We start from the raw sequence: 25,287 nt of genomic DNA, 5'->3' as shown, positions 1-25,287 counted from the left end.
GCTATTCCGGCCTCTCGGCCTGGAGTCACACGGATTGATCACTGGAATAATCCAGCAGAAGTGATCGTTGATATGAGCGGAATAAAAAAGAATAGATAGAAGATAGGTGGTGCAATGGGGGGGGTGAGGAGGAGGGGAGAATAGACAGGGCGGATGGGGAGAGAAGGAAGTGAAATTGACTGCCGAGGTTGACTCTCCGCTTCCACGAGCTCGGAACGGAGGGGAGCACTAGGCAGATGAGGTGAGAGAGAGGGAGGGAGGGAGGGAGGGAGGAATGAAGAGAGATAGATGAGAAAAAGGGAGGAGAAGAGAGAAGGGTCAATGGTTTAGGATAGATTGAGGAGAGGAAGAAAAAAGAAGAGAGAAGGAAATGAACGAAGAGAAGAAATGGGGTATGATGACTCTTCTCATTCTCGTGCTGCTGCGGAGACCCGAATTCCCGGGGTGGCCCAGTCACGTGTGGGGGGTGGTCCCGTGCAGGGCCGAGGGAAGTCCAGCGAAGTCCAGCAACGTGAAGTCATTTCGCCGATCTCATCATCTGGTCTTCTCCACAGTGTCTCTATTCTCTCCACTGGAGTCGGTCAGATGATCTGATTCCAATTTCTTTGAATATGTCTGTTATGGTCATTACTAACTCATCGATAGAGACTCGAGACTCGAGAATAATCAATAAAACTAAAAGAGGACCCTGATCAGTGCACCACACTAGTGAGAACCATGGTCTGATTCTGTTCATCGGTGACCTGGTTGGATCGCCCATGCGAACGTGACAGGCCGCGAGCCGAAGCTTCCCTTTCGTCCGAACAGTTATACTGTCTGTATTCCATGATTCTTTGACAATTGACGAGGGACTCCAACGAGGGAGTCTCAATCGCTATATATTCGTCTCAGAAACTATCATGCAGTCTACTGAGTACTGACATCAATCTGGTTAGTTCTCAAACCGATCAACAACGTCATTGCCTATCCCGTAGATCAGGCTTAATAAGTGGGTTAGCCGTGTGTCCGAGTCTGTCACATAGCTATAGTTATATCGGAGTAACACCAGTCTGACTCAAAACGTGTTGAAGGAGAGACAGCGATCGATTGGGAAACTCTCGGCCGTTGTGTGGACTCGGTCGGAGATAGTAGACATTCTCTGGTGGAGACGCTAAGTTGAGCCGTGGACACCGTACGTACTGTAGTCTGCAAATTGCTCCATACGATGGAGGACATCATGCTATGGGGTTATTTATATCTGGGTGTAAGACTGAGTTGAGCATGGTTTTTGGCTTTGTTCGCAACAATTCTCACTCGGCTGCTTATCGTTTCTGGTGCTCGATAACTTGTGAATGTCATGCTTGGTGGAATTAGATTCACCAGGCTCAAGTGTCGTCTGCTGTCAGGGAGTGGGTGAGGTATACATGTCGAACATGCCTGCTATGTCCATAGCGAATGTAAGGCTTAGTCTTGGAGTATGCCAAGGCTCCGCTTGTCTCTTCCCTCCATCCTATATATAAGCACCATTTGAACCCCACAGCGTACATCTACTCTTATAAATCTGGGGAACGAGAGCTTAAACGACCAGTATGACCTAATACTAGAGACAGATCGAGGATGATGACGGTGGTGACCAATCTCCACTGTCAACTAGGTTAACTAACGAATCATTCCACTACACTACCCATGTAGCGGTCGAGCCTCTACCGTCCCAACTACCATAGGGAAGAAAACAACAGCCGAGGACAGAGTACCGGGATGTTTCAACCAGGGTCGTGGGAGATTGGATGTGTCGCCAGGCTGAGCTTCGTGTCGAGCTGCCTAGTCCAGCATGGGAGACCGCAGCCAATCAGACGATTGATACTGGCAGTCTCCGTACCTACCGTAGGTAGGTATCATTCATCCAACACTCACTCCAGTGATGCTTCGGAATACTCGATTGGGATTGTCAATATCCACTTATGAAGCGTGTGATTGACCGTTCGATCAGCGCCACTGTGACGAGGCTGCCAGTCAACACCGACGAGGGCTCGTCTAAGAGAAAAAGGGGGAAGATCAAAGAATCCGAGCAGGCTAAAGAAAGCAACAAGGGACAAAACAAAGGTGGCTTCTGCCTAGGCACAAGACAAGAGTGATGATCTCCACAGTTCATGGTTCATGGCTTGGCCGGCATGTTCAAAGGGACGCGGAGCCGGTCCCTCCAGGCAGATAGAAGGTAGTAGTATCCGTAGTTACCGTCTCGAGATGATGCTTGTTGTGGCAAAGCTATAGAGTGCGCAGTCATTACCAGGATCTAAGTCTCGGGGCCACGCCGGCGCTCTTGGCTCGGATTTAGAATCGTATGCCGTTCGCTACTAGACGGTGAAACCTCATGTTGGTACCTAGTACCTACTGGTATACCTAGTGTGGGATCAGCGTTGTCAACGGAATGATCATCTCCTCATGATATCCTTATCACATCATCATCTTCCCCAACTTTCTCTTTCATGGTAGGGTACTTTGGTCCCTGCGGGTGAAAATCTTTCTAGCGGTGGAGAACTGAGCAGCTTCATTGCCAGACTCATTACATTTGACGCCTGGATGACCCACCAACCAGAACCATCGTCATTTGTGAATCTCTCCGTCAGCGGACCCGACTGGCTGCCCTTATTCCAAGCTGTCCTGTCCGGACCATCATCGTGCAGCGGGCAGTGCGTGGTCGACAATTTTTTTTATTTTATTTTTATTTTTATTTTTTTTTGACTTTCTTTTCTTTTCTTTTTTCTTTTTTCCTTCTTTGGTTTTTCTTTTCCCGTTCCATCTGGGTTTTGGGCGGTGATAACCCTTGTCGATGGACGTCTAGGGCCGAAGATCGTTTTGGGTAGCAACAAATGGGGTCGGAGGGGGCAAAAAGGTCCAGAAGATCGCTAGCCAGTCGAGTATACAATAACACGTCCAAACCTCAGTATATTCCCACGGGATCATGAGAGGAACTGAATCCTCGACCGTCCCACTGAAGGGAGTGATATGTGTAAGCTTTATCGGTGTATGTTTTGTGTAAAATCCGCGGTTGATACACTTCGCTTCTGGTAAATGGTATAGTCTCGGAATGATGAAATTATCAAGGACTTTTCATGCAGCGCGGTATCTTGTTGTTCGAAGTCTGTTTCAAATTGTCCAGACGTTGCATTGGTTGGGATCTTGAAGTTCCACCGACGTATTGTCGAAAATTGGAGTGGGCCTGACTCGTAATTCTTTTCTTTCTTTCTCGTTCTTTCTTTCATCTTTTTTTCTTTTCCTTTCTCATCTTTTTCTTCGCTTGTCTTCCTGCCGTGGAAACCAAGGGATTAACCGGGGAAAATCCAACTAGCTGTGCATCGTCATCGTCAGTTTGACGGGCAGGAATGGATGGCGCAAACCGGCATTATTGTGGACTTGCACGATCATCGCCCAAGTCGGGTATTTTTGTTCTAGCCACACGGTTCTTCCTTCTTGGCATTATTTACAGTTATTATGATTTTGATTGGGTTCATGGATTTCATTTGCTCTCTGCGGATTTAGATTCTGCGTCGAATGGAATTGGTCGCACTGGCGAAGGGACGCGACATTGACACGCCAATCACCATGCCTGTACATCGTGAGAGAGGAGAGAGAAACCGACAAGCGAACGACGGAGAGGGAAAGACATACTGGGAGGAGGCTAAATCGACCACAGTCTAGAGAGGATCCGCAAAAAAAAAAAAAACGCTCCAGGTCCATTGCCTTTTTGGCCCTCATGCCGTTGATGCCAAATTCCGAACCCGTAGCTGGCTCCAGTTGGGAAGTCGTTGCCCCTCTTGATCTTCTCTCGTTCTTTTTCCGTTGTCTTCCCCTCCCCCTCTTTTTGCCTTTTTGATTTTTTTTTTCTCTCTTGGATTCGTTCCCCGACGGGTTCTCCCCTTTTCTTTGGAATTCCCCGATGAGATATCCGATTGGGGTTGAGTGCAGTGGCTGTAGAGGTTGGATTTGGATAAGATTGGCGGGATTGACAGTGTATTTTGTGTTTTCTGGAGATCAACAATAAATCAATCAAAGCTAGATTAATAGTTGTCAACCAAGAGGTCGAGAGAGTTGAACTGGAAGAAGGAAAGAAAGAAGCAATCTCAACGGTCAAATACGACCTCAGGACGACTATCGATTGGAGAGAAAGAAAGAACAAGATCAGGTCGCATGACAGTTCAAATCTGGAGATAAATACAGAATTAAGTCAATAAAATATCAATAGAATAATAGAATAAGTATAATAAATAACAACAGTGTCTGTTGATTCTCCATTAATGATCGTGGTTATGGACTACAGTCACAACTTGGCCTAGTGTGGAAGTGTCATTCTTCTTCTTCTTTCTTGTCTTCTCTGGGGATTTGAATTCCTCATTCCTCTCTCTCTCCCAGCTCTTCGTTCGTTCGGCTTCTTCCTTTTTTCCTTCTCGGGGGCCTATCTCACTTCCCCTTCCTCTTTTGAATATTTTCCTCCTTTCTTTCATCCCTCCTCTCTTATTATTGATTTTCCCTTTTGGGCTTCTTTTTCCCTCGCTTCCTGGTTCCCTCCGACCCGATTAGGAAACCAAGTGATCACACAGGAAAACCAAAAAGACAAAAAAAAACAAGAAAGAAAGGAAGTGAGGACGAAAAGAATCAAAAAAAGCATCAGAGAAGAAAGAAAAAAAAGTCGCTCCAGGCCTCTGGCAGATGCATTTCCCGTTGTCAGCCAATTTAGATCTCTCCTTATACTTCCACCTCTTCAGTCGCTGCGGGTCGATGTAAGACAGCTTGAAAAGAACCATGTCTCGTCGTCGCGCATCCAATAGCGAGTCGCTAGCCTCGTCCTCCTCGATGAACGAAGCCTTTGCATATCCCTTTTCCAGCATGCAGCAGAATCATCAGCCCCCGCGGCGCGGTCCGATCGAGGGCCCCAACGGCCGGAGGCTAATCCGTAGAGTCACCTGGCGTTCCTCCACTTACAAGTTGATGGCCTCCTTGTGGGTGCTGGGCGTCTTCTACATCGTCTGGCTCATCCGTGATATCTTCTATCTCCCCTTCAGCCCCTCCCAGACCTTCCCCATCACTCTGGCGGGTCCCAACCATGAGTGAGTGAGCCTCGGATAACCGAAGGAGCGGCTCTAACCAATCCCGATCGCAGCTTTCTGGCCGAGTATGCAGGTCATCGTCAGTGTGGCCTCTCCTCGCTGTCACTCTTTGAGCCGCCGCAGGACACCAAACTGTACTGCCAGACCCGCGACTCCTTGCTCAATGCCATGAGCAACGGTGGCCGACATGGGTTTGATGCGGCCTATACCTCTCAAGGTAAGTCGATCACAGAAGTGTCACCTCCCCCGTTCTCCCCCCTCGTCGGAAGCCGAGGGAATGGGCCTCCGGCCTCCTCCCGGTGACCCGGGGATTCTGCCGCCCGCAACTGACGACATGCGCCTATCAGGCTGCTCTTATCGCTGGTTTTCCGTCTCCCAGGTCTGTGACGTCCTGCAGAAATTCGACGGCGTGGTTTTCATTGGCGACGAGTCCCTGGCCGACATCTATGCGGGATTTAACATCCTCCTCCGCCAGAACCTGGAATCCGGCTCCCTCAAAGATTGGGAATTCAGCAAGGACCAGGCGGAGAAGTGCAAATGCGATTCGCAATTCACTAGCCCTGTGTGCGCCCCACTGCGGATTACCTCGAGCGACCAGGCGTATCAACAGGACGGTCCCGCAGCGGAACGGAGCCCGTACCGGTGTTCAACTCGTGAGTGTTTTGTCTCCCTTCCTAGTTGGACGCCCTCTCGCGGGCCACGTTCTGCGCTGCTAACCGGCCTTGGTCCCCAGGGGTCTCTCACGGCTTTGTGCCCATCACCGGCTCGCCCGCTTCCAAAAACGCCCATGAGACGTTCCGTCTCCGGGTCTCCCAGGCCACCGGGAAGAGCCGACCGGTCCCGGTGATCCACAGCCTGTCGCTCTCGACCTCGCATTCGTTGTCGACCGCCCGCAGCAGCATGGACGAATGGTTGGAATCAGCCCAGTCGAGTGGACGCGACATGCCGTTCCTCTGGGTTGGGCCCAACTCCCCCGGTCACCAAAACTCCCCGGGCGACAACGTGCGCGCCCGCAGTTGGCAATACACCCTGGATGCCTCGGACGCCGCTCGAGGCAAGGGGGTCGAGTCTCTGGGCATGTACAACGCCACCCTGCAGGCCGACAGTTGGGATGGCGTGCATTACGGCGAGAAGGTCGCTGTGATGCAAGCGATGATGGTATGCCCCGTCCTAAATGATAACTACATATCGGGAAGTCTAACCAGTATCCGCTCTAGATCCTCAATTGGCTGGCCGCCCTCTAGTCTGTCCTCTCCGTCCGGGGTATGGTCTCCCCACCCCCGCGGGGGTTGATATCGCATATGAATGACGTCTTTCACCGAAATGGTTGGAATTGCTAATATTTCTGAGTTTCGTCCGTTACACAGATAGGTATGCTCAATTCCTGCCCTGTTCTGATTTGGTTTTGTTCTTCCCGCCTGTATCTGTTCTAAATAGGTTGATGATCTGGTGGTCGACAGACCGTGTCGCCTGTCCCGGTCGTGTTGATCTGTGTTACACTCATTTACTAAAGTGCTTGCAGAATTTTGATAGAGTCTTTGACGCCTGGTTGGACTGGACTCCGCGGAGCTACAGCTGGCTGGGTATTTGCATTTGGATGGCGGTGGTCTGTCTGATATTTTTAAATAGAGAAGTTCGTTAATTGAATCTTGCACCCGGTGCGATGTGAAAAGTTGGAGAAAATAGGATATGTATATATTTTGAATTACCTCTCTCCTCCTCTCTACAGTTGATATATTCTTGGAAATACCAAACATCATGTGAATAGCGCTTGGATATATACGATTGTAAAGGAGAGGAAATGTTCGCGATATAGCCTGGCTCTATTATCTGAATCAGGTTTGATTGAACCATATTCCAATTGAATGTATCTCAAGATTTTTAGATGCATCATGGATCAAGACTGCCTTTGTCTTCCTTTTGCCAGAGACAATCTTTTCACTTTTTTATTTTCTTCTCTTCTCTTCTCTTCTCTTTTTGCACTTTCACTTGTTATCTCTATTCTTACTTCATGTGTTTGCTCCCTCCAACAACACCATCCATACCTATACAATACATAATCAAACCAAACAACTGCTACACTCACAGATAGAGCAATAACCTCAAGTCCCCGTAAATTACCTGCCTACCTACCTACCTACCAGACGCAGAGCCAAGTTACACCACCCACGCAATATGCATCTTTGTACAGCATAGACTATGTATGTACATATTCTGTACGACATAGCGAAACTTTAAGGGAAAAAGGAATTCTCCGAGGTGGGGAGAAAAATTTTTTTTAAAAAAAAGAAGAAGATATAAGGCAGAGAAGGATATTGCTTTTTGTATGGTCTTGGGTTGGGTGTTGGGTTTGTTTATTACCTAGGTAGGTAGTCGGTCGGTTGGTCGGTTGTTTGGATAGTATTTATTTGTTTAGCTACTGGTTTGGGGGGTAGGTAGGTAGGTAGGTAGGTAGGTAGGTAGGTAGGTAGGTAGGTAGTAATCCAGAGAGAGAGAGAGGGTCAAGATGAATCTAATATAATGCCTTTATAACTACAAATCCACATATCCCCAAGTGATGGCTTACCATATCCAACTACCTACCTACCTACCTACCTACCAGATAGTAAAGGACCCAACCCAGTGCAGGCAATGTAATGCAGTAGATCGCATTGGGTAGAGCCTACCAGGGTCAGCTGGGCTGGGCCTTATCAGACCGTTACCCTGGCAGGGGGTGAAGCGGGGAGAGGACAGGGTAGGTTGGTAGGTAGGTACTACGTAGTGGTACGTGTGAAGGTAAGGTAGGTGGTACTGGATTGGATGTGTGGCTTGTTTGGTTAATTTTTAGTTGTTTTGCTGCTTATCAATTGAGCTAGCTTGAAACTGGTTCAGAGAAGGTTGCCTAATAGATTGATACTGTGGAAGTAGTATAGTATAGTCGGAGGAAGAATTATACAAGTGCGTACTGAATAACTATCATTGGGTCTGCTTTTGTTTAGGTTAGTGAATTATGATACAGACTGCCCCAGCCCGGCTTAGATTTGTGTAGATGTCAAAAGGCTATTATGGCAATAGATGATGCTGAACCAGCCTGGACGGTGGGCTTGCATTGAAGGAAAGGGATAGGATAGATGATACACCAGGATCGATGGTGGGCTAGCGTCAGTGTTTTGGCTGATGTATTTGCTTTTCTTCTCAATTTTCAGATATCTTCGTTTTATAAGACATGGTAGGATAATGTGGATGCGCGTGTGACCAAGCCGTTAGATTGAACTATATTCGTGTATAAATGTGTTATGTAGACGTGTACATATTGTATGTAAATGTTGTAGTGTGGTGATGTACCTAAACATGAAGAGCGGACGTCTCCGCCTTGGCGAGCTGGGCCGCATAAGGCTTGAGGACCTGCTTGACCTCCGTCGAGACGAACTTCTCAACCTGCTGCGGGGCGCGGCCGACGAAGGTGCTCGGGTCGAGGAGGGTTTCGAGCTCGCCGAGGATGGGGCTGAAGAACTCGGTGCGGCGGATGCGCTCGAGCAGGTCGTTGTTCTTGCCGTGCTTCTTGACGTTGTCGGCGGCTTGGTGGGAGAGGACGCCTGTGGTGAATATTGGGTTAGGATGGGAGATGGAGGTGAGATAGTGGACAGGAGACACGTACGAATTTCCTCATGCGCGTCTTGCCGGGAAAGGCCCTTCTTGACGCAGGCCATGATAACCTGTTGTTGTAAGTATTTAATTACGGGACTGGGAGGATTCGCAAGCTTACGTTCTCACTGATTAGATGTTAGTAGTGATCTTGTATATAAGAATTGGATATGACTTACGTGGCCATGAAAGGAAGCTCATCGTTCACATGGCGTCTGATGACCTCGGGGTAGACGACGAAGCCAGAGGTGACGTTGTCTGGGATGTGGTTAGCGCATCCTCCAATATCAGTCGAAAACACTCACTCAGCAGGATGAGACAAGCATCGGCAGTGAGATACAGCTCCGGGACGCTGATACGGCGGATAGCACTGTCATCCTAGAGGCAGTTAGCACACCTGATACTATGAGACTCAAGAAAACCAGTTCTCACCAGAGAGCGCTCAAACCACTGCGCTGAGTAGGTGTCCAAGGCATCCTTGGGCAGGTTCTGGAGGTGTCTTCCCAGGGAGCAAAGACGCTCAGAGCGCATGGGGTTGCGCTTGTAGGCCTATAATATGTTAGATTGTATCCCTACAGCCTGCAGTGTGTTACGTACCATCGCGCTGCTGCCAATCTGGTCCTTCTCAAAAGGCTCTTCAAGCTCCTTGAGCATCGCGAGATGGCGGATATCGATGCCAATGCGCTCGCAAGTGGAGCCGAAGGAACCCAGGGCGTTGCCAACGTCAACGTCGATCTTTCGGGAGTACGTCTGGCTGGAGATGATGAAAGCAGAGCTGAAACCAGCCTTCTCGGTCACCAGCTCGTCCAGCTGCTCGACCTTACTGTGATCACCCTCGAAGATCTGGAGGAAGGAAGCCTGAGTACCGGTGGTACCCTTGACACCACGGAAACGCAGGTCATCGCGGGCCCTTTCCAAGTTCCTCAGATCCATGAGCAGATCCTGGATCCACAGGCACGCCCGCTTGCCAACGGTGACGAGCTGGGCAGGCTGTCCGTGCGTGAAACCGAGACAAGGCAGGTCCTTGTGCTCCTGCGCGAATGCGGACAGCTTATCGATAACGACGGCCAGCTTGGGGATCAGGATGTCGAGACCGTCGCGGAGGAAGATGAGATCGGCGTTGTCCGTGCAGTAGCACGAGGTGGCACCCCAGTGGATGATGCCCGCGGCAGCCGGGGCGACCTGTCCGTACGCGTGGACGTGGGCCATGACATCGTGTCTCCGGCGCTTCTCCTCCTCCGCGGCAACCTTGAACTCCTCGTCCTGGATCGTAGTATGCGCCTTCATCTGGGAAATGGCGTCATCGGTGATAGGGAGACCGAGCTCTGACGCAACCGGTTAACACACGACGCATTGGAATCGGTGGTCACTGGACAATTATACCCTTTTGAGACTCGGCCAGCCAGAGCCACAGCTGTCGCCAGGTAGAGAAGCGGTTCCTGGCGGAAAAGAGGTACTTCATCTCATCGCCTATACGCATGAACCCTATTAGTCCGAAACCGGGATCGGCGAATCGATCGACCCGTGGGGTGACTTACTCGAGTACCGCGAGTTGAGGGGAGTCTGGTAGACATCGTTGCTGGAGGACATCCTGTCGGATTGGAATTGAGAGGCTTCCACGACGAATTGAGCGACGGGAAAGGAGAACAAAAGGGAGAGGGGCTCTTGAATGTGTGGAGGATCGATGGGAAATTTTGCGGCGGGACAATCTTTACGCTAGCGGGGCTCCGCTTATCAGTCACGTTATCTGGAGGGGTTCATCGTGAGTTTTCGATCAGCCCGGATATGGAAGCGAACCGTAGAGGTTAATATAACATTGAATTTCAGTGGTGGACATTATTATATTATTACTTTATCAGAGCTTGACAAGATCGCGACAGGTAGATATAGCTAAGTAGTCATCCCATCCCATCGAGTCATTTGACCCCACATCAACCCCGGAGCCCAGTCCTATGACAAAGCAGCTAATTGTGCAGCGAGACTGGTCTTGTCGTACTTGGCATATTTGCCCCGGCCTTTATCGATCTCGTGATAGCGGTCCCAGAAGCGGGCATAGAGAGGCTCCAGGACGCCCTGCACTTCTCGGGCGAGTACTCCGCGCACCTCTCTTTCCATGTAAAGTGACTTGTGGCGCGACACTAGGTCATCGAAGCTAGCGTTGAACGCCTTGAATTTGTCCTTGATTGCGTCCCTATCCTTGGAGTGGAGGGCCTTGACAATGGCGCTGGAGTCGACTGCGCCGCTCGATGCGGGACGTGCCCCCCGCGACGTATACTGTACATCCAGCAGGTAATGCGAGGGCTCCTTCCAGGCATCCAGGTAGGTGGAGGTGGCACGCTTGCGGAAGCTGTCGATTCGCGCAATGCTGTCCGGGGACCCTAAATACTTGGCCAATTCCGGATTCTGCCGAATAGAACGGTCGACGATGCAAAAGATGTTCGACAGGAACACACCCTGGACGGCTTTGGAGCGGTGAAATGTTCGCCCCCGCGCTTCAAGAGCAACCATCATGGTTTCAATCATATCCAGGATAAAGTGTGATAGAAGTGTCGCGCTGTCCGGACTGACGTCCAAGGGAGTAGGGTTGGTTACATTGGACGTCGACCGCCAATTTCCGTCTCCCAGCGAAGTCAAAATCGAAGCCAATGGGCCTGAATATGCAGTCAATGTGATGAGAGAGTTCATCACTTCATGGACCAGAGGTACTGGTCCCCCATCCGGCGGCAGCATAGTGATAGCCCCCGCTTTCCGCTTTGTTTCTTCGATCAGTTCCGAAAGCGAGGATTTGGCGGTCTCACGGACGGGCCTGAGGGCTTCGATGAACAAGCTTTTGAGCTCGCCCGTTTTTGAGTCAACACGATAAGACATGGCGGTTACAATGTCAATGATCTCAAACGCCAGAAAACAATCGGTCATGAGATTGGCGCGGATGTACTGATTGAGTTCCCGCAGGGTTTTGGAGTATTCGGTCAGCGCCGAACGACACGTAGCCTGCAGAGCCAGGCCTCGTTGTTCGCCCGTAAATATGCGCGAAAGGATCTCATGTTCGGCGTAAATGAAGTTTTCCAGCGCATTCGAATAAATCCCGATTCCGTTCGTGCCTTGTTTATAAGGACCGTCGGTAGCCCTCCGTTTGACGGTATTCAGGGATGCAGTAGCGAGGTTTTGCAAGTTTGATGTAACGTATCCACCACGGATCTCGGCGTATATTCTGACAGCCGGATTGCCACCTTCACCACGCTGGGGTCCTGATGCCGCCACTGAGTTGAGGGTGGAGCAGATAGGCCCCAATTCGGCGAGTTCTTCCTGCGGGATCGACGGGAATGGGAGTTCTAATTTGCACGGTATGCGTAAGCGTCGCGATCATTGATGAATTGTAGCTGGAAGCAGCCAGGGTGTACCTTTTGTCAAATAGTGTAGCGGCTCGACAGGCCCGACGTATTGGCTTAACTTGCCACGGAGCAAGTCCTGAAGTTGGGTGGAACCGATGGATAATAACGAGGTCAAATCGGAGATCGCTTTTTCGTTAGACCGCATATTAGTTGAGTTGAGGTCCACGAGTGCCTTTTCCACCCGTCTAAGGGCTGACAGGTATTGGGGCAGGCCGGCGCTTTGAGGTCTGTTGGAGAGAGTCTGATTAGATGCGCTCCTTGGGGATTCCACGGCACCACATACCCAGCACGAATGATGCCTTCCTCCCCCCTCTTCGCATCGAGAGGCTGACGGAGCCGTTCGATCGCTTCATTGACTCTATCAATGTTGGTGTTGGTGATCTGGAGAGATTGCGTGTTGCTGTAGATGGGACCGATGGCATGTTTCACGACATTTCCACCGGTCTCTAAACGAACCATGGAGCCTTGGATCTTCTTCGTAAGAAGTTTGAGCTTCTCGAGGTTGGCGTACAACACCTTGACCTCTGCGCTCTCCTCCGCGTAGGCCGTATTCCTTGTGCCAACCATGATCAGGGTGTTTGGTCGCAGGGACCCACACGTCAAATAATTAGGAGTAAGTCAAAAGCACACCCTCAAATAGGTGAATCATGTCTCTGAGTTGAATCGAATTGTAAAGAGAAAGATGCAAGGTGAACAACTGGCCGATGAGGCGCCTGGCCTCATGGAGCAAACATAACGGAGTGGGAAGCTTGGGTGGGTTTGGGGGGAAGGAGAACGCGGTTCCCTCAGGCATTAATCTTTCTCCGCAATTACGGAGGACGTCGGTGACGCTAGTCCGATTGAGGCTGTCTCGGCCCGTCTTGATCCCGAGACCCTGATATCATCTATGTATCTTGGTCTGTTTCTTCTCTACCTCACATTCCAGTATATATTGACTGAGATCACGACCGGATTTCTACACATTGATTAGTTACTAGAGAGTGTGTGATGGATTGAATCCTGTCTTGGGACACCAGGATATGCATCCTCCGAAATGTTAACCACCAATTGGTCCTGGATTATCATACAACGAAACTAATACTGCCAGGGAGATCTTGCTTGTGGAGGAGCACCTATCATTTCCATTGAGCTCTAAAATACTCGATAGTGTGCAAAATCTACTGTCATACTACTTCCTCCCAAGTCTGAAACTTGGAATGTGGCAATAAAAAATATCTGAGTATTTGAGTACAGAAAGATGGATATTACCACCCGGGCACAAAAGATATCATGACATTTGTGAACCATGAACTTGTAGGTAAGCTACTATCTGCTGTTTGATGTTACTCATCTCGGACACTGCCATGCCTGCCACTTTATTGGTGGAAACTGTCGTCCCAACACTTTGGACAGCAAGGCTTAAAACGCTACTCTACACAGCTTCGCCTGGGCTGTTGAAAAATACTTGGATGAAGAAAAAACTAGGTAGGTCTTAGCAATGGTGGATTGTCCAACAATTAATTAGATATGAAACGATTAAACACAATATTATTATGGAGCATGGACGATCTATTCGCATACATAAGGATGGTGTCACCGTGCATCTCCTGTGGAGAACCAGATATGGACGAGAATCCTCCTCTTCCCACAGTATCATGAGTTTCATCATGGTATCTCATAACTCCATATTAATTCATTCCGTCGCATCTGATCATTTCCCTAAACTGAGATCATATGCTGTATCCATAGGAAGAAAGACCGGGAATGAACGGTACATCACATGACATGACATCATCGGCAATCAACCTGCCAAGGCGCAAGGGTCCAAAAAGGCATCCGATCGCCGGTGGTCTGGCCCACTAGCAGGTGCTTAATTACTCGCGATTGAGATTCTCCCCGTGCCTACATGTCGCATGTTCCCAACCTGCACCACACGCTTCCCTCGTTCGTTCAATATTCCATATCTTCGTTCCCTGGGCGGTACCCATCGGGCAATGGGTGCTGCAAAGGCATTAGGCTTCCGCTGGTCTGGTCCCCCAGTGGCTCTGATCGCCTTGGGAAGTGGAGCCCTCTACTCGTCTCGGGAGCGGACGCAGTCCCAGAGACAGGCGTATCTCCAGGCAGATCAACAGGCATGGTTTTCCACCTCATCCTTGCTCGCGGCCGATAGTGGTGGCCAGGGGTCCAAGTATGGCAGCTCGAGCGGGTCCAATGCGTCGTCGTCATCTTCCGAGAACTCCCAAGACTCGGCGTCAATATGGACCAGCATCCTGCAGAAATTAGACGGAGTGAAGCACTCCGTCGGCTCGGCGGACTGGATGGAAATCGATCATTTGAAGAACTATATCATCCCGGACTGGACCCACTTCCTCCCCGCGACGATGCAGAAACTCCAGCGCGAGCTGGATATGGCCCCCGGGTCCCTTGCGGATGACATCTGGAAAGAGGCTCATGATCCCGACCTCAATCCGGAGATATTGCGTGAGGCCAAGGTTCGCGTGAGTGACAAGCTTTGCGATGACGAGATGGTGTTTCGGCGGAAGAGACGGGCGCATGCGGCGCACGCCCTTGCGTCGTACTTGGGCATCCCGGCAGAGGATATACACCCGGACGATGTCCCGACCATTGCCGTGTGCGGCTCCGGAGGTGGTTTGCGCGCCCTTGTCGCCGGAACGGGGTCGTATCTGGCGGCCAACGAGGCCGGTCTTTGGGACTGCGTGACATACACCGCCGGCGTCAGTGGCAGTTGCTGGCTGCAGACGCTGTATCACTCGTCTATCACAGGACACAACTTCAATAAATTGGTCGACCACTTGAAGAACAGGCTGAATATACATATCGCATTCCCGGCGAAAGCGCTTGACCTTCTCACCACCGCTCCGACCAATAAGTATCTCCTGCGAGGTCTGGTCGAAAAACTGAAAGGCGATCCTGGGGCAGATTTCGGCCTGGTGGATATCTACGGCCTACTTCTAGGTGCGCGGTTGTTCGTTCCCAAGGGAGAGCTCGCCGTCTCCGATGACGATCTCAAACTGTCCAATCAACGGTACGGTCTCGCTACCGGAGCGCACCCCCTCCCGATATATACGGCCGTTCGTCATGAAATCCCCATGCTTAGCGATGACGACGGACCACCAAAGCGTCAACCGACCCCAGAAGCCCTGATCAAGAAGTCCAAACAAGAGGCATGGTTTCAATGGTTCGAGTTCACGCCGTATGAGTTCTTCTGCGAGGAACTAAACGCCGGGATTCCGACATGGGCACTTGGGCGACACTTCAACCAAGGGAAAGACACCACTCTCGATCAGGATCTTCCCACCCCCGAGTTCCGAGTGCCCGGTCTGATGGGCATCTGGGGAAGCGCCTTCTGCGCCACCCTGTCCCACTACTACAAGGAGATCCGGCCCCTCGTGAGAGGCATAGCAGGATTCGGCGGCATCGACTCCCTCATCCAAGGCAAGTCGAAAGATCTAGTCCGCGTCCACCCGATCGACCCCGCCACGATTCCCAACTACGTCCTCGGCATGCGGGACCAACTGCCCTCGACGTGCCCCGAATCCATCCTCCAGAGCCAACACCTCCGGCTTATGGACGCAGGCATGAGCAATAACCTGCCCATCTACCCCCTCCTGCGCCCCGGCCGAGACGTCGACGTCATCGTCGCATTCGACGCCTCAGCAGACATCAAGCAGGAGAACTGGCTCTCAGCGGTCGACGGCTACGCCCGCCAGCGCGGCATCAAAGGCTGGCCCAAGGGCGCCGGCTGGCCCCAAGCAGGCGCAACCGCCAAGGAAAACGCCGAAGCCCTCCGCGAACCGCAAAACATCACGCAGCGAGCCCTCGACGAGAAGATCCAAGAAGCCAAGGCCAACGACCACCCATCCAACAACAGCAAACCAGACCCAGCGACAAAAAGCCCCCACGAAACAGACCTCGACTACTGCAACGTTTGGGTTGGCACGACGCAAGAAAAAGTCACCGACGAAGAACCGCCCCCCTCAAAGCGCCTCTTCCACCCCGCCGACGCAACCGACCACGCCGAATCTGACTTCCACCTCATGCGCCCCGACGCCGGCGTCGCCGTCGTCTACTTCCCGCTCCTCCCCAACGACGACGCCCCGGACCTCCCGCACCCCCAAGCACCCACCAAACCACCCCTCCCCGCCAAAAAGGCCGCTGGCCCTCTCTCCCCCGACGAAGCCAAGCTTCTCAACCCCCACCCCCGCGCCATCAACCCCGACGTCGATGACTTCCTCTCCACGTGGAACTTCGTCTACTCTCCGGGACAGATTGATTCGGTGATCGGGCTCGCCAAGGCGAACTTCGCTCGCGGCGAGGACCAGGTTAAACGCGTTGTGAGAGCCGTTTATGAGCGCAAGAAAGCAGACCGCTTGCGGCGCGAGGACGCCGAGTGTCGGCAGAAGTTGGAGGGGTTCGTGCCTCTTTGATGGGACTCTTTCTTTGTCTGCTGCTGTATTAGAGTGCGATGTTTGCTTAGATTGTATATTGGTCTTCAATCCAGGCTTATTGGATGCATGGGGTCTGTTTTTTGCTTGCTTGCTCGCTCGCTCGCTCTACCTTTCATTTCTCTCTCGCTCTGTATCTCGCTCTCTCTTTTCTCGTTTTCCTTTTTCGGTTTCTTCCTTTGTTTCCTCTGGTATTGCATATTATTTCCTGTTCATTCAGCGCCTACCTACCAACCTACCTACCATACCTAAAGTACCGTACTGTCCATCAAATACCCACATTCTCATACAGTGTCACCACAAGCAGACAGTAAAAGCTTTCAATTTTGCGATATACGTGATTTGATGGAAACCTTTCATATTATATGGGTAATTCAAAGAGTCTATCTGGAACCCTACCTTCCAGTGAACCGGCGGTCTCTCCCTCGCAGGACAGATTAACGGAACACCAGGCTACGACCAAGTAAAAGACACCACGCTGAGGAACAAATATATCAAAAAGAATGGCGGTCTATTACGCGTAGTATTACTATAATACATACATATATATATATATCTACTTATTGCTGGTTCTTGTCGCCAGCCGGCTTGTCAGCTGGCTGAGGCTGAGCCCCAGCTTGAGCCTGATCAACAGAAGAGCCCACTTTCTGGCTCTCCTTGCCCTGATCAGACGACTGAGTGACTTCCTCCTGAGGAGCGTTCTCGCGAGCAGGTTCTTTATTATTCACATCCACCCTCTCGTCACGCTTGAACTGGCCAAGCGCCGGAGAATCGCCAGACTGACTGACGTCCTGAGCCGCAGGCGGCTGATTCTCCTGATTGTGCGGGATAACGCGCGGTTCGTTCTCTTTGTGCGTCTCACGAAGATGCCAATCGGCAGGCTGATCCTCCTGGATAGGCTCACCCGGCTGCGGAACCGGGATCGCCTGGCCCTGGGCTGGAGCTTCTTGCACAGCGCTTGATTTGCCCGCCTCGAGCTCCGATGCAGACGGATACCGCCAAACGACCTGAAGACGTTCGAGAGAGCGAACGCCCTTCTTGGTTGTGCCCTTGATCCCGTCGAGCGCGTCCCATTCGGCTTCGAAGACGCCCGAGTCGTGCTTGTCGCCGCCTTCGAAGAAGGCGTTGAACCATACGTGCGCGACAGACGTCACCATTGCCCAGCCTTTGTAGGAGGCTTTGCTGCGGCGCTCGAAGACGATGTTGACGTCTGAGGTGGGGAGGATGACGCGTTCGCTGGGGCGGAAGATGTAGGCTGAGAGGTGTTTTGGGTTCGTATCGTCGGATGATTCGCTGGTTGGGATTTCCCCTTCGGTGGTGGAACGCGGGGGGAGTGAGTTGGATGGGGTTTGGGTGTTGGTGATGGCTGATAGGGGCTCCTTGGGGCTATTGCTGTCCTCGCCACTGCTGCTGCTCTCCTGTGGTGTGGACTGCCCGGAATCCACGTCTGTGCGCTCGCTGTGGTGGAATAGATGGAAGCATTTGATCTTCTTGCCCTTGTCTTCGAACCCTTCCACCGCGGCTTTGACGCCGTCCCGCAGGCCCCAGACATGCAGCTCTAGAATCTCCACGGGCCGCTCGACGTATTTCTTACCCATCTGGTTCGTCCACCGATCGACGTAGCGGACCCAGCGCAGCTGGCTGGGGATGCTCACGCCGGCTCCGAATCGGGCGCGCATCCGTCGCTCGGTGAACCGCTGCAGGGCGTCTTCGATTTTCCACCCTTCTTGGCTGATTAGGTAGCTGCACACGGCTGTGCCGCTGCGGCCTTTGCCGGCTTTGCAGTGCACCACCATCACCCTCTCCCCAGGAGGGGATTGTGGCTTATCCTGCGGTTCGATCCCCTGGAGCCAGTTGCGCATGCTGCCCATCATGGGCGGGATGAGCGCAAACGGCGGCGGGTGATGGTCGGGCCATGGGTAGTGGTGGATGCGCCCGTAGACCTCCTCGTCCGGGTAGCCAGTACCCTCCGCGCGGAACTCCCAGATAGCCCAGTCCTTGCCATGTTTGGCGTCGAGGAAGCTGACTAGATCGTCCAGGGGGGTTCGATATGCGCGTTGCGGATAGTTGGTCGACGGACCCGACGTTGCGATGACTGAGGAAGGTGGTTAGTAAGTGAATAAAATCAAATAGATAAACAGATAATAACTTCGAACGAAAAACAAAGGAAAGAAAATATAAACTCACTATTATCCGTAACATAGCAGAGATCGAGGCCTGCCTCTGGATGTCTCAGTCGGGGACCCGCGACAATCTGCCGGAGGATCGACGCCTGGATTGGTTCAAGCGGAGCAGGTCAGTCTCGGCAGGGGCTGAAGAACCGCATAACGGCAAGGGGTAATAAAGAGGGGAAACCAGAGAGGTACCTACCATTGAGAGTCGAAAGGTGTCGCTAATTGTGATACAGGACGGTTTCTCCCTTGGCTTAACGGTCACCAAGGAAAGAAATCTCCCCTCACGGTCATTTGCTGAGTGGTTGAGACCGTCCTGGTGTTGGAATGTTGACCCAAAACCGGGCAACAAAAGGCGCCAGCGATCACTACTCAGTTCGGACACGGTCACAGGTGGTGAGAGGATGGAATGGGCTAATGGATCCTCGTTCCTGTGGCTGTCTGGCCCGTGATTGAGGGGAAAGATTTGAAAATAGATAGAGAGAGAGGGAGAGAGAGAAGAGAGAGAGCGAGAGAGGAACTTCACTGGGGCGGAGTTGAGGCGCGATGAATCCCAGCTTGAGGAATCATTGGATGATGATGTCACCAGCGGAATCAGTCCGACTCCCCATACAAACCGCCCCTTTACATTCATCCTCCACCGAGAGACAAGACAACAGCGAAAAGGCAGGAAAGAAATGAAGATGAAGAAAGATAAATGAATAGATAACATAAGGTCAAATATTATAATCGTAAATCGGCAATACACAGTCCCAATCAAATCATCGCAGAGGTATAAAGTATTGCATGGTAAAATAGTAAATCCGTCATTAAGATAGACAACAGAAAACAAAAATAAAAATCTCCTGCGAGGGTAGAATTATGAGTCCGCCATCATGAAGACCAATCTGGGATACCTTATGATACAGGACAAACAGACAGAATCGAAATTCTGTGCGGGGGCATTCGTTGAAGAACGCCAATCCGCTCGCATTAATTATGGTCACCTCAGTCAAGAGGCCGAGAATAAGAATGATGATGATGATAATAATAATAATAAACGAGTGGTCGCATCAAGCGGGTGGTATCGCCTCTTCTTCTTCCTCTTCATCCAGTTTCTTCCTCCTTAAGAAACTCCAAACGGCTTCGTCACGGGAATGTCAAAGTCCTTGTCCATGGACGTGATGTTCTTCTCGCCACGAGTCCAGTGATCGTCAAACGGGGCCGTCTGCCAGTGGTGCTGGACCTTGATGTTCCAGTTGGGGTAGAGCCCAGGCGTCAGTAGAGACTTGATGTTCGGGTCTTCGCAGGGCTGGTATTCCTTCTCCGTGGTCTTGCCCGAGCAGGTCGTGTCGAAAGGAGGCGTATTCTCGGACTCGAGGCCGTGAACCTTGAAATTGTAGACGCAGCCGCCTGGAGAGCACCCCGTACTGAAGTCGGACACGTGGTAGGTCAGGGACCGGCTGTCGCTCGGGTCGGTTTGCGTGTCGCGCTTCGCGGGCAGCGCCGACGTCAGACTGGCGACAGACATCACGAATCCGAGGGCCGAAGTCAGATGCATGATGGGCGAGAGTTTTAGACGGAGGGTTCGGTTGGTATGGTGAATGACACTGGAATACGCGCCCGATATATCCCAAGGGGGCGAGGGAAGAGAGTTGATAACGGGAGGGGTCAGCGAAGATTTATTCTCTCGAATGGGCGAGACAGTCGTGGTTGAATGAATAGTCGGAAGGAAAAGGAGTTGGAAGGATCCGGTCGAGGGGTTGTAGGTCTCCTGTCACGATAACAAATATCTGACCGATATCGATAGTATTTAACGACAATCAACAGTACCACAGTACCACGGGATAGACGAATGCAAACGACAACAAATCGATGGCATCAATCAACCTGTACCTTTCGACCGAACGAACGGTTCCTCCTGTGGCGACGGAGTGGGTTAAGTTCAAATGATATACTTCTGATGAACAGTCAGATTGCAACCGGGCCCGTAACTACTGCCGGGTGGAGCCAGACGTATGGACTCTGTGTCTATCTCCCCATACATACCTACCCCATCGGGACGTGTGTCCCGTCGATCAGCTGGAATCCGTGCGAGGGAGGACTTGTCTTTCTGTCTCCTTTTCTCCCGAGACCTTTCTTTCGCCTCCCATCGTATCCGTCTCGTCGTCACCGTGATGGTTCTTTGTTACCTTCAAAATTCGGAATCCGACTAGTGTGTCCGCGAAAAGAACCGAGAGATCATTTCATTCCATCGTCATTGGTGTCACCCTGGGACGTTCGACCGTGGAATTACATGATGCAAACCCCAAACCACTCGGTATGTAGTTTGTTTGCATTGTCCAACGATTTGTTGCTTGAGCTGATCCTGGTCGGTGACGATCACAATCTAAGACATAGCGTATTAATAGCACCGTAGACAACCTCCGCATCGGCAGTGGCCATTTACAGTAGCTTATTTCTTGGCTGGGGTGTGGGTGAGGAGTGGAAACGACCGAGCGAGCAAACCATAGTTGACACTGCGGTGGAACGGTCTAAGTTGATCAGGAGGAGCGGAAAGGTCGTCTTCTTGGCGCTTGGTCGGTTTGCATGCTGCCCATGACGTTTCATTAGGGGGTTGGGACGGTCGCGTCTCTCCGTAAATTTGGGTAATTGGAAGCTACCGATATTTTGATCTTACGAGACATGGAGAAACCCGTGTTTGCTCAAATAATGCCACTCTAGTTACATCTCCGTGGTGGTACATCAGGTGATGGTCACATGACTTACCGCGCCCGTGAGACCGCGAAAACCTCGTTGTGGTGGTTGTTTCACCAACGATCTAAAGAAAGCAATAATGGTACCATTCAAATCGCCTCAGCAGTGCAATTCCAATGATACCCGGATTGTCTCATTTTGACAATGTTGTGAGGCGGTTCGTTGTTATGGACGCCATTCGGCCATACATATCTGGATACGATCACGTGATGATACAGGAACCCTGAATGATACAATGATCGAGGAATTGGAGATACTATCAGTTATGATCTCGTAACTACACCGTATTCTGCTTCCATGTTACCCGCTCAATACCATTTTATCAATATGCTCCAAGAATGCTAGCTAATGTACATGATGTGATGGTAGTATACTGTGATACTGCCACCGGTTTGTCGCTGTTATCTGCAATGGAAAAGATCACTTGGATGGCTATTTCTCATCCCCCGGTATGGGATCAGGGACGAGCCCCCCGGGTTTATAGTCCATCCAGTCGTCCTCATCCTGAGCCCGCGCAATAGCCAAGCGTCTCCGCTTTCGCTTGCGGCGCTCTTTACTTTCCGCGCGCCGCGCCTCTTTATCCACCGGTCTTGGAGTACGTTTTTGAAACTCCCCCGGAGACTCTGGCGTCCAATTAGACGGCCCCCTCTGCGTGAGGGGTGGATATTCTTCCGGGTATTCCCTCTGGTTGCCCCGGATCTCGGGGTGATGTCGTAGTTGCTGGGCGAAATCCCCATCGAGCTGGGAACACTGCTCGCGGATCTCGACGCGCGCGTCCTCGCTGAGCCCCGAACCCCGCGCGAGCAGATCTTGGAAATACATGTATGCGGACTCGGAATTGCCGGCGTCCAGACACATGAGGATCAGGTGTTCAAATGTGGTGGTGTTGGGCACGACTCGGAGCGATGCCATCTCCTTGATGATGAACATGCCTGCGTCGGTGTTCTTCGCCCGTCGGCACATGCCGACCAATGTGTTGAAGACACTAACATCGGCCTTGTCTGGACAGAGCGCGTAGAGCTCTTTGTAAAGCGTCACTCCTTCATCGAGGTAGGAAGAGTCGTGGAGAGCTTCGTGTTCACAAAGTTCCAGGACGACGTGGGCGCACTTTAATGGAATCGCATAGTCTGATGATTTCAGTCGTTTCAAAATCGCCCAAGCATCCCGTGGTTGCATCCTCTCCTGGATCATGTAGGTGAGGATGGCGCGCGTGGAGCTTGGTTGCAAGGCAATGCCTGCCGCGGCCATCCTGCACAGGACTTCGAACCCGGAGTAAAGGTCGCCTTGCACCACATGGGCTTCGGCAACTTTTTCGTAGTCCTCTGAGCTCAAAGGCATTTCGATCTCGGCTAGGAGCCGTATCACCGACGAGACGAGCTCCGTGTCGCCTGTACGGGATGCCACCGTGAGGACATTCTGGCAGACGCTATATGACGGACGCAGGTATCCCAGCTCCACCATCTGTCGCCATATGTAATGAGTGGATTCGTGGTGAGAAGCGGCACTCGCAGCATCCAACACGTGCCGCCACAGATCTTTCGAGATAGTATGCCCCTGGTTTACCCGCAGTCGCATAAGCCGAACAATCTCGTCAAACTCCCCGAACTCACAGAGGTAGTAGATAAGCATATTGTAAAGCCAGCCCTCTACTACTATGTCTCTTCTCTCCATGTTTTCGATATGGTCCAACGCCAACTCAAATTGGTGTTCCCGCACGAGCCCAGCAGCCACGTAATGCCACCCCGCAGGACTCAAAGGCAACCATCGGTCTCGGAGGGTGCGAAGGATCTCATGGCGAAAGATGTAGTCGGGATGGACAGCAAGAGTCTATTATGCCGAAAGCCATGTCAGCGCCGGTGGGGTCTTCGTGATAAAGCTTCTGAAGTCTGGACATACCTGTACCGCCGCATGAAGCGTGCCCGAGTCCGCCGGGATCCCATTCTCTTCCATCTCCTCCAGCAACTGGCGAACCACTTCCGGCGACCCTCGTTCCGCGTCCGAATTGGCCAGGATCAAGGCCCGGTAGTGTCGCGCGTCGGGTCGTACGTGGCGGTCTCGAATCAGAATTCGTAGTATCTGGGTCGCACTGACGATGTTGGGGTTCGTCGCCGTTATATCCTGGAGTCTGTTTTCTAAATACGACGTCGGCCTGTCCGCCAGCGTCTTGGGCACACCCGGTGGACGTTTGCGTTGTGGACTGGTAGACGAGCTTTCTGTCCCTGGCAATGTGCCGCCATTGTGTTCGGGAGTTTCGTCCGCATTGGAAGCATGGGGATCCCGATATTCCTCTGGTGACGCATACCCGCGTCTTCCTCGTAGGTTTCCTTCGTGTACGGAACGGCTACCGTGGAAAGCGTTGGCGGAATTGCTGCTGAGGCATCTTCGCGGGGATGCGGAGATCGAGCCGGCGATATTTCTGGGGAAGTAATTGTTGCGTTTACCCCTCAAGAGGGGTGTTCTGGCGCAATTCAATGGCCTCGAAGTAAACGATGGGCATAGGCAATACCAGAGCCCATCCAGAACAAGTGCCTTGCGAGACATCCCAAGTTCCTAGCAAGTCAAGTTGAGCGGAGCGCGCAGATCTAAGGCGGCGGGAAAAAGAACAACGTAATCACGTGATCTGACGATATCCGCCTCAATCGGCGAATGCATGGAGGGTATCGCACCAGGGTATAGCGATCTAATATACTAGACTACTGCGAGGTAGGAGTCCCAATGGGAGATTTCGAAACAAGTAAAAAAAAAAAAAAAAAAATAGTTCCTAATAGCAGGGATTCCACGGAAAACAATACAGAGCCACATACGCCAAGGCCATGCTCAACTAACATGCCAAATAGACCTCGCTAACAAAGTCCCTATCCTCTGTCTCCCCGGGGGTATCTATCCTCATTGATTCTCATTCCATTCAAGTGCAAGCTCATACCTGATGTCCACCCCGGCCGCCCGGCCCCTACCGCGGCCGCGGCCGCCACGACCGCCACGATCGCCTCGTCCACCTTCCCGGTATCCACCGCGACCGCGATTCTGCGGCTGGTTCTGTTGTTGCTCCTTGACTAACTCGACAATCTCTTCGGGGATTCGAAGGTATTTGATCTGTGGGGTGTTAGCTGGGTGTGCGCGATGATAAGAGCGGTCGAGGAAGGGGGGAGGGGGGCGCAGCAGAGCCAACGTACGTTATTTCCTCTGATGTAGACCTCGGGGAGTCTGAAGAATCGATCGCCTTCTGGGCTGGTCTGAACCACCTCCTTCAGGATCAGGTTCATCCAGTTGTCGCAATTGGCCAGATGTCCGTTCAGCGTTTCGCCGTTCTTGAGTTCCACCAGCATCGGGTGGCCCTGGGCGGCCGTGAGTAGACCTAGAGGCAACTGTCAAGCGTTAGCGATACGTCAAGGATATCATCAGTTATGCAAACTGAAGCAATAGGCTATATACCATTGTGATCGTGATCAATCAAGGTGGGTTGTGTGAGAAGGTTGGCCCGGATTCGAGGCAATGATATGGTGGGAAAAGGATTGCGAGTGGCAAGACTGAGAAGTAGATAAGACGGCGACACCGGTAAGTCAGAAAGTCAAAGGCAGGAGATTGAGGCCCCTCCAGTATACACTATGTTGGATATGATCACCAACGAGCTCCGCACCAGCTTCAGCGATGGTGATCGCGGCATGGAGATTTCGGAAGAAAAAGTCCCCGGCACCGGGCGCTGGGCTGCATAAGTCTATTAGTAAGCTGATGCGCACATAACTAGTTAATCCTAGCTACGCCTGTATTACATTTCCTACATCGAACTAACTGAACATATTCAAACTTCAGACTTTCTGGATAAAGTACCTTTACG

At 51.7% G+C, this 25,287-nt stretch overlaps 8 protein-coding genes across 8 annotated transcripts; 2 read left to right on the top strand and 6 right to left on the bottom strand.

Moving 5' to 3' along the window:
- Positions 1–4,534: 4,534 nt before the first annotated feature.
- On the top strand, positions 4,535–6,761 carry P168DRAFT_312551 (uncharacterized protein). Its single transcript, XM_024839580.1, has 6 exons — positions 4,535–5,084; positions 5,138–5,301; positions 5,432–5,737; positions 5,818–6,242; positions 6,302–6,455; positions 6,607–6,761. The coding sequence occupies exons 1-5, from the start codon at positions 4,780–4,782 to the stop codon at positions 6,326–6,328; spliced, it is 1,227 nt and encodes a 408-aa protein (XP_024689995.1). The 5' UTR covers positions 4,535–4,779; the 3' UTR covers positions 6,329–6,455; positions 6,607–6,761.
- A 1,241-nt stretch (positions 6,762–8,002) lies between these two features.
- ade13 (adenylosuccinase ADE13) lies at positions 8,003–10,525 on the bottom strand. Its single transcript, XM_024839039.1, has 10 exons — positions 10,506–10,525; positions 10,247–10,417; positions 10,092–10,178; positions 9,306–10,033; positions 9,141–9,257; positions 9,014–9,086; positions 8,888–8,966; positions 8,830–8,836; positions 8,722–8,779; positions 8,003–8,659 (listed from the first exon to the last, which is right to left on the bottom strand). Exons 2-10 carry the CDS (start codon positions 10,296–10,298, stop codon positions 8,409–8,411), a joined length of 1,452 nt encoding a protein of 483 aa, XP_024689994.1. The 5' UTR covers positions 10,299–10,417; positions 10,506–10,525; the 3' UTR covers positions 8,003–8,408.
- A 1-nt stretch (position 10,526) lies between these two features.
- On the bottom strand, positions 10,527–12,915 carry P168DRAFT_292502 (EXO70 family protein). The gene is made up of 3 exons (XM_024837597.1): positions 12,384–12,915; positions 12,110–12,327; positions 10,527–12,040 (listed from the first exon to the last, which is right to left on the bottom strand). The coding sequence occupies exons 1-3, from the start codon at positions 12,665–12,667 to the stop codon at positions 10,659–10,661; spliced, it is 1,884 nt and encodes a 627-aa protein (XP_024689993.1). The 5' UTR covers positions 12,668–12,915; the 3' UTR covers positions 10,527–10,658.
- A 1,158-nt stretch (positions 12,916–14,073) lies between these two features.
- Positions 14,074–16,527, top strand: P168DRAFT_299005 (putative phospholipase A2 (PlaA); the record flags this gene model as incomplete). The annotated part of the gene is made up of 1 exon (XM_024838305.1): positions 14,074–16,527. One exon carries the CDS (start codon positions 14,074–14,076, stop codon positions 16,525–16,527), a length of 2,454 nt encoding a protein of 817 aa, XP_024689992.1.
- A 578-nt stretch (positions 16,528–17,105) lies between these two features.
- Positions 17,106–18,918, bottom strand: P168DRAFT_284158 (putative phosphatidylinositol-3,4,5-trisphosphate 3-phosphatase; the record flags this gene model as incomplete). The annotated part of the gene is made up of 3 exons (XM_024836115.1): positions 17,106–18,640; positions 18,733–18,817; positions 18,916–18,918. 3 exons carry the CDS (start codon positions 18,916–18,918, stop codon positions 17,106–17,108), a joined length of 1,623 nt encoding a protein of 540 aa, XP_024689991.1.
- A 706-nt stretch (positions 18,919–19,624) lies between these two features.
- Positions 19,625–20,462, bottom strand: P168DRAFT_47731 (uncharacterized protein). The gene is made up of 2 exons (XM_024841966.1): positions 20,292–20,462; positions 19,625–20,237 (listed from the first exon to the last, which is right to left on the bottom strand). The coding sequence occupies exon 2, from the start codon at positions 20,224–20,226 to the stop codon at positions 19,822–19,824; it is 405 nt and encodes a 134-aa protein (XP_024689990.1). The 5' UTR covers positions 20,227–20,237; positions 20,292–20,462; the 3' UTR covers positions 19,625–19,821.
- A 1,259-nt stretch (positions 20,463–21,721) lies between these two features.
- P168DRAFT_292499 (pentatricopeptide repeat protein) lies at positions 21,722–23,191 on the bottom strand. The gene has a single exon (XM_024837596.1). It carries the CDS (start codon positions 23,079–23,081, stop codon positions 21,885–21,887), a length of 1,197 nt encoding a protein of 398 aa, XP_024689989.1. The 5' UTR covers positions 23,082–23,191; the 3' UTR covers positions 21,722–21,884.
- A 1,147-nt stretch (positions 23,192–24,338) lies between these two features.
- P168DRAFT_242125 (U6 snRNA-associated Sm-like protein LSm4) lies at positions 24,339–24,820 on the bottom strand (the record flags this gene model as incomplete). Its single annotated transcript, XM_024833786.1, has 2 exons — positions 24,339–24,545; positions 24,626–24,820. Coding segments are annotated over 2 exons (402 nt in total), but the record flags the coding sequence as incomplete, so codon positions are not given.
- Positions 24,821–25,287: the final 467 nt, after the last annotated feature.

This window comes from Aspergillus campestris (assembly GCF_002847485.1).
Source record: "Aspergillus campestris IBT 28561 chromosome Unknown P168scaffold_11, whole genome shotgun sequence".
Classification (NCBI taxonomy): domain Eukaryota; kingdom Fungi; phylum Ascomycota; class Eurotiomycetes; order Eurotiales; family Aspergillaceae; genus Aspergillus; species Aspergillus campestris.
Note: the sequence above shows the minus strand (reverse complement) of the source record. Positions and strands in the feature narration are given on the sequence as shown.

Excerpts from the sequence above, each read along its gene's own strand:
- P168DRAFT_312551 (XM_024839580.1), top strand. The coding sequence starts at position 4,780 with ATGTCTCGTCGTCGCGCATCCAATAGCGAGTCGCTAGCCTCGTCCTCC. Across the intron at positions 5,085-5,137 it reads CTGGCGGGTCCCAACCATGA|CTTTCTGGCCGAGTATGCAG; the intron begins GTGAGTGAGCCT and ends TCCCGATCGCAG. Across the intron at positions 5,738-5,817 it reads CCCGTACCGGTGTTCAACTC|GGGTCTCTCACGGCTTTGTG; the intron begins GTGAGTGTTTTG and ends CTTGGTCCCCAG.
- ade13 (XM_024839039.1), bottom strand. The coding sequence starts at position 10,298 with ATGTCCTCCAGCAACGATGTCTACCAGACTCCCCTCAACTCGCGGTAC. Across the intron at positions 10,034-10,091 it reads GCTGGCCGAGTCTCAAAAGG|AGCTCGGTCTCCCTATCACC; the intron begins GTATAATTGTCC and ends CGGTTGCGTCAG. Across the intron at positions 8,660-8,721 it reads AGACGCGCATGAGGAAATTC|GCGTCCTCTCCCACCAAGCC; the intron begins GTACGTGTCTCC and ends TATTCACCACAG.
- P168DRAFT_292502 (XM_024837597.1), bottom strand. The coding sequence starts at position 12,667 with ATGGTTGGCACAAGGAATACGGCCTACGCGGAGGAGAGCGCAGAGGTC. Across the intron at positions 12,328-12,383 it reads GAAGGCATCATTCGTGCTGG|ACCTCAAAGCGCCGGCCTGC; the intron begins GTATGTGGTGCC and ends TCTCTCCAACAG. Across the intron at positions 12,041-12,109 it reads GCTACACTATTTGACAAAAG|AACTCCCATTCCCGTCGATC; the intron begins GTACACCCTGGC and ends CGTGCAAATTAG.
- P168DRAFT_47731 (XM_024841966.1), bottom strand. The coding sequence starts at position 20,226 with ATGTCTGTCGCCAGTCTGACGTCGGCGCTGCCCGCGAAGCGCGACACG.
- P168DRAFT_292499 (XM_024837596.1), bottom strand. The coding sequence starts at position 23,081 with ATGCTTATCTACTACCTCTGTGAGTTCGGGGAGTTTGACGAGATTGTT.